At 49.9% G+C, this 6,703-nt stretch overlaps 1 protein-coding gene across 3 annotated transcripts in view; it reads right to left on the bottom strand.

Annotated features, from left to right (window-relative positions):
• The window catches only part of MAP7D2 (MAP7 domain containing 2), a 102,389-nt gene extending 97,448 nt beyond the window's left edge, over window positions 1–4,941 (bottom strand). For all 3 annotated transcript variants that reach the window (XM_012651681.1, XM_012651680.1, XM_012651679.1), the window contains exon 1: window positions 4,815–4,941. In XM_012651681.1, coding sequence (XP_012507135.1) covers window positions 4,815–4,941 — 127 coding nt within the window. The remainder of the gene's footprint in view (window positions 1–4,814) is intronic.
• Between the last annotated feature and the right edge of the window lie 1,762 nt (window positions 4,942–6,703).

The following is a 6,703-nucleotide window of genomic DNA, read 5'->3' on the forward strand; positions in this document are numbered from 1 at the left end:
GATCAGTGCTTGGGAGGCGAGGGGGATGAGGAATGATGGCTGATCGTTCTGAAGCTGATTGCGGTGATGGCTGCACCACCCTGAACATACTAAAACCCATTGAATTGGGCACTTTCAATGGGTGAAATGTATGGTATATGAAATTTATTTCAATAAAGCTGTTATTACAGAAACTCAGGGGTGGGGATCAAGAGACTGAGACGACAAAGGAGCAAGAAGCATTCTGAAGGGTTGTCTGCAGGCTACAAGGCACCAGCCTATTTGGCGCTGAGAGGAAAAGCTGGTATTTTTAGATGGTGAAAGAACCTAGCACTAGCCAGAAGCTATGAACCCTGGGGACAGACCCGGACATTCCGAGGGATCTCGGTCATTTCGCATGACTGCTGTTCCTCAAACACATTGTACATGTGTGGCTCACTCATACCTGCTTTCCTTTCACTTAAATCACAACCTGAACTCTGCTAATCGCAAGGCTTCTAAAAAGAGAAAAAGTTCCTAGGCAAGAGGAACAAATGCTCCCTGACAGAAAAGCACATCAGGGCTTGCGTTCAGGCTGACCTCAGAGGCAGATGAGGGGGGATCCAGAGGCCTAGTCTTCCGCAGAGCCTCAGAGTACAAGATAGCAGACTCCACTTTCAAGGGTGGCTGCCATAGATGCTAAGTGGACAGTGAGAAATCCCTTCCTAAAGGCAGCTACCCTCAACCACCCCCTCTTGCTGCTTCTGGTGGAATTCCTTGCAGAAGAAGCTGGAGGGCAAGGCCATGGGAAGTTTTCAAATCCTGGAACTGCTGCCAGAGCCAACTCCGCACACTGACAGCCCCCCAAAACCAGGTAGTATCATATCACCAAGCAATAGATCTCATTCAATCCTCCCAACAAAGCTCACCAAGACATTTACCGACATCCCCCAGAAGTCCCATCTTTGCCCGACCCAAATCGACCCTGTGAATCCTTCTGTTTTGTAAGTCAATCAGTGTAATTACTACAGAGGACAAGATGTTCTTTGAAAAAACTAACGATTGCAGAAGATGGGGCACCTGAAAGAGAGAAAAACATCCTTTAGTATTGGAGACGAAGAAGGGTTAGAAGTGATAGGCTTTGAGTAGTTGTTTCACCACACTCAGGACATCAGAAGAGAAACTGGTGACGGTCAGAAAGACTTTCAGCAGTTTGTCCTGAAGGTCCTGCTAAGTGCAAGTCCTATGCTGCCATCAGTAAACAAAGCCAGAAGCCCCAAACCAAATACAACTGTGCAGGAAGTTGGAGGTCCTTCCCACTGCCAAAGGGCCTCTAGAAGTCAATATGCACATGCAAACTCAATTTGTTCTTTCCAGGCAGCTTTGAGATTAAAATGTTCAAGAATGATTTTAAATGCAACTTTGAAACAGGACGAAGAACTCTGCTTTCTTGGGGCCCTAACTCTCAGCCTTTGCTGCTTGGCCCCACCCTACTTTGAACCCCTGGAAGAGGTTCTGCTTCAGGGCAGAGGATGGAAGACATGCAGGTTGAAGGACATGAGGGAATGCCACCTTACCTCAAAGTAATTCCCTCCTTCCTAGGGAACAATGGGCAAATGAGTTCAACTCAGTAAGACAATTATTTATCTGCAGAATGCACTGGAAAACTCAACAAGTCTCAGAAAACATGCTTTGCAGTTCCATGATCTCAAACTTCTCCTCACCAATACACTTCTTGAATCCAACTCATCAGTATTTACTGAGCGCTCAACCCAGTGTAGCTGCTTCAGCATAATGCAACTGGGAAACCTGTGCTCAAACACTCCGAGGAGGGCTGGGAGGTGGCACTGAGGGAGGCACCTGGACCTGGACCCAGGCTGTACCCTCAAGCTAATGATCTAATAGAGGAGGTGCATGTAGCTTATAATGGCTAACCAGCTGGAGCACTCAACTGTGTGTTAGGCACTGCTTTAGAGACATCAATTCCTTCATCCTCGAGATGTATCTCCCAGTGTTGCTCTTAAGTCCATTTTAAAGGTGAGAAAACTGAAGCTCAGAGATGTCAAATAACTTCCCCAAAGTGACACAGTAGGAAGGGAAGAGCTGACATTCACATTCAGGCAGTATGGACCTCAACCTATTCAGCACAGAGTCTGGCAGTGAGCACCCGATGAACATCTACCTAGAAGAATTGGAAGGTTAATGTAACACGGGCAGAACAGAAGAGTGCTTTGCTGGAGATACTGCAGGAACAGACAGGAAGTGCATGAATTCTGACAGGGACCCTAGAGGAAGTGAATCCCTGAAGGGAAAGGGGAAAAGGGGGCATTTCAGGCTGAGGGGAACACAGGACCTGTGTGACAATGATGCAGTCTGACGTGACAGTTGAGATCTGGTGAGTCTATATGCTGGCTAAAGGTATTTAAGCAGAGCAAAATAACAGGCACTTGCGCATTTGTTATATTGTGCATGTAACACAAGCACTAAATAGAACAGTACATTTGGTAATTTCCAGCCCTGCGGTAATAAAAAGGAAAGAAAGAAGGCATCGCTGGTGGGTAATGGGAACATGCACAGGATTTCAATATCAGAAGAACCTGTTGCTAGAGGAAACCACCAGAGGCATCCCCTTTCCCTCTTCTGCAACAGCTCCCAGGAAAACCACTGGCCAATTCATATTCCCCAACTGTGCCGACACGAAAACGTTGGAGAGCCTAAACATCTCAGGCCTTTCTGTCTTTTGTAGTCTGCACAGCACTCAGCACAAGCTTACGAACAACGGCTGACCTTCTAGAACTGCAGGCCCCAACCCCCGGGCCACAGGCCGTACCAGTCAGTAGCCTGTTAGGAAATGGGCTGCCCACCACAGCTTGAGCTCTCTACCACGCCCCCAGCCCCCACGACACCCGCCGCCAGTCCATGGAAAAATTGTCTTCCATGAAACCAATCCCTGGTGCCAAAAAGGCTGGGGACTGCCGCTCTAGAAAACCAGGTTAACTCTCATTAGGAATAGATCCCAAATGATAAAGCCCTGGATGACCAAGAATGATCAGTATCCAGGACACATTATAATAAAACCTCAAGAACCATGATTTTTCTGAGGATGACATTACTTATCTAAGTACCCGGCCTCGCTAACCCCCAAAAGGACAAACCATGGTACCACCTGTCACCTAAATTGAACACTCCAATTTTACCATACCAACCTTAATGCACGTAGAAGTTTAATACTTTAAACCTTCACACAACATGTCTTTCCACATTCCCAATTTCAAATGAAGAAAAATAGTCTTAAGCTAATTCATTAAATGATTCTACAATAAAGTTTCCCAACAGAACTTAATAAGAATCCCCTCATTAAGTTCCTTGAAATACATTAAAATCCCAGATTAACTGAAGGTCCAACCATACCGCCCCTCCCCACCTCTCAGTACAAAAAAGCATCTAAATAATCTATCATTAAAATTCTCAACCAAATAAAAATGCAAACTTAACCTTCCCTTTCCAATGTTTTATTCTACGAGCTCCCCTCTGCCAGGGAGAGCTGGCTGTGGTGGGTGGGTTCTGGGTTCTTCCCTAGCAGATGCAGTGTGAATTTCTCAAGCAAAAAGGATGAAAACGGAAGTACGCATGCAAAAGGTAGTTATATCACTAGCCTGTGATATTTATTAAATTCTGCCTCTAACAAAAGCATAATGAAAAACACAAACTAGAAACGATTTAAGCCATTCCTTCCTGCTATGAATGATGCAACTCAAAGTGCAATCAGGAAAATTGTCCCCATCTCCATAAAAAGCATGTTTTAAGTGACTAAAAAACATTTCCCTTGATTCCTTTTCTTGTTCCACCTTCCACCATAGTGAAGAAATACTTAATATCTTCACTATGTAATAATTCATCGAATCACATACTTAAGATTTGTGTGTTTTTTACATGCATCTTAGACTGCAGTAAAAAATATTTTAAAAATAGCTTGCATTATTAACGAAAAAAGAAAAGATGTTGCTAGGAAAAACAGCATGAAATCGGTTTCAACGTTGCTTACACCCCCGCATTACCTGCAACCACTTTACAGAACGTTAGCACTAGAAGATGCAAGACCTTATCTAAAATCCTGCGAATGTCCTCACAATCTCCCGTTTCTGGGCAGCCAGTACAGGGACCAGCCCCCCCCTCCCCTCCCCATGGCTCCCAGCAACTGCAGCCTCGCGGGCTGGGAGACTCTTTTGCCGCGCTGCCATGTGAGGGGGCCAGGCCAGACACCTGGGCAGCGTACCCGAGACCTCAAGGAGCGCATTCAGACGGCAGGAGCTCCCGGCTGACCAGGAGATGCGCCCTACGCCCCTGTCACTGGGTGACATGCCTGTTTTGCTACCTGCGGATACCAAGAAGCGCGAAGCTGAGCCACCTTCGCCACAGGCTACAGCTACCTCTCGTGCGTGTTTCCCAAGATGCAGAGAGGGCGGGCGCAGAGGCCAGGGAGACCTCCAGGAGCAGGCTTGGTCCACCCCAGTGTCCCCCACGCCGGCTGCTCCTCGAGTACAGGGACGAGACCTCCAGACCCCACTCAGGCACCTCCATCCCAAACACACTTGCCACCCACCCTAAGCCACCCCCAGGCGCACCTACTCACCCAGATCACCCGGGGAAGGGACCCCACCACCGGCACAGCTAGGGGCGCGGCCCCCGGATCCCGCGCCCAGTTGACCCGGGGTGGAGTTAAAGGCATTTATCCAAGCTCTGCGTCGCTCCCCCGCCCCCGCCCCCAACGCTGGAGGACCGCTGCCCTCCTAGGCCCGCCCCGCCCTCCGGGGGGCCGAAACCCCGACGCGCCCGATGCACTCTGGTGTCCCTACCCGGAGGCCGGTGGTTGGGTGGCGAGGTCCGCACCGCGCCCGGTTCGGCCATCTTCCCGGGAAGAGGGGTGCCCCGCGCAGCCCCCTCCACCCGGGATCCCACCCCGAAGCCGCCGCCGCGCTCCATCGGGATGCGCTGGCCGCACAGGCGCACTACCTGGCCCGCGGCGCAGCACCGGGACCCGCGCGCGCCCGCATGCGCACGCGTCCTCACGCAGCGCGCGCAGGCCGTGCACGTGCGATGTGCGCACCGGTTCCCACGCAGCGCGCGTACGCCGAGCACTTGCGATGTGCGCACGGGCTGTCACGCAGCGCGCGCACATAACGTGCACATGCAATGTGCGCAACAGTCCTCCCGGCGCGCGCACGGGCACGCGTCCTTACACACTGCGGTACATACGCAGCGTGCACACACAAGGCATGCGCACACCATACAGCGTGCACACAGTTCTTCATACAATGCTTACACGCAGCATGCACACAACAGGCACACCTGGCGTAAACGCACCTCCCCACACAGTGCGTGCACACACCCAAAGCGTGTATAGATGTAGGGCGCAGTTTCTCACACAGCGTGCACACACATCCTCACACAATGTGTGAACACAGTTCACACCACGTGCACACATGTGCTCACCCAGCACGCACACGTCCTCACACGTCCTCACACGGATGGCACACTGGTCGTCCATACGCACCCAGCGCTGCAGCCTTGGAAAGAGTTGCTGGCTAGGACCTCAGGTGGGCGCCACTTGGGCCAGTGCCCAAGGAGGACCCTTTTTTCAAGCACAGTTAGGTTCCAGTTCTCAAGGTGCACGAGCGACCTGCGCTTAGTAACCATCCCCGCCCACCTCACCCCAGGCAGGCGTGGGGTCACCCAGGGTGGGACTCCAGCAGGCCATCTAGGTTGATCTTCAAGGAAAGGCAGGGGCAAGCCGTAGGCCGTTCTTGGCTTCCAACCACACCCCACTCCCTAGCCAATTCAGTTCCTCTTCTCCTCCGGGGTAAATAATGTGCACTTCAGAAATCTCTGCGATGAGAACCTCTCTGGGAAGAAACATAAGAAACTGCTAAACGTGTTGCCTAGGGAGTAGGGGTCAGGGAAGGGTGTGTATTTTGGAGGGTGGTGGATTCTTTCCACTGGACGTCCTTTTATCCCTGCCATGTGCATTTATTATCTTTTCGAAAATACTGAAAAAGACATCTTTGCACGGCCTGCTTAAGCCTCCAGGTGTTTACCCAGGCATAGCCTGCCAAGTGATAGCGCATCCCGGTCGAGCCCCAGGCTGCACGTTTTTCTCTTGGTCGGCGACCAGCCTGTAGGTTTTATTCCTACCCTTGGGGAGAGAGGAATACATGATTAAAAATGAAGCTGAATAATGGTACAAGTTTTCTTTCTGGGATGAAAATGTTCTAGAATTAAGTATATTGTGGTGATGATTGCCTAACTCTAAGTATACTAAAAATCATTGAATTGTACATTTTAAATGGGTGAATTTTATGCTCTGTAAATTATATCTCAAAAAAAAAAAAAAAAGCAGCAGCAGCTAAAACCCTCAGGAACCAGCATTCAGATTCTTGGCAAAAAGCTTTGAAACAGTTCCTTTGTGACACAAAAATGTTTTCTGTGATGAACGTGTTCCCTGATGTGCCCAAGGGTGTGCCAGGAGTAGGGTGCCAGAAGGGGAGTTTAGATGCAAATGAGCAGCAAAGTGGGCAGGTTGGGGCTGGTGCCCTGAGCTGTAATGAAAGCTGCTTCTAACCCATTAAGATAGAGCCAAGTTAATAAGAGCATGGGGGTTATCACTTTCCCCCCTTTCTCTTAGGGACCTTCGGTGTGAGTTTAATTCATCCAACTCTTGAGCCCATGGCCTGCTGACGACATCTGT

This window comes from Propithecus coquereli, unplaced genomic scaffold, assembly GCF_000956105.1.
Source record: "Propithecus coquereli isolate 6110/MARCELLA unplaced genomic scaffold, Pcoq_1.0 Scaffold362, whole genome shotgun sequence".
Taxonomy (NCBI): domain Eukaryota; kingdom Metazoa; phylum Chordata; class Mammalia; order Primates; family Indriidae; genus Propithecus; species Propithecus coquereli.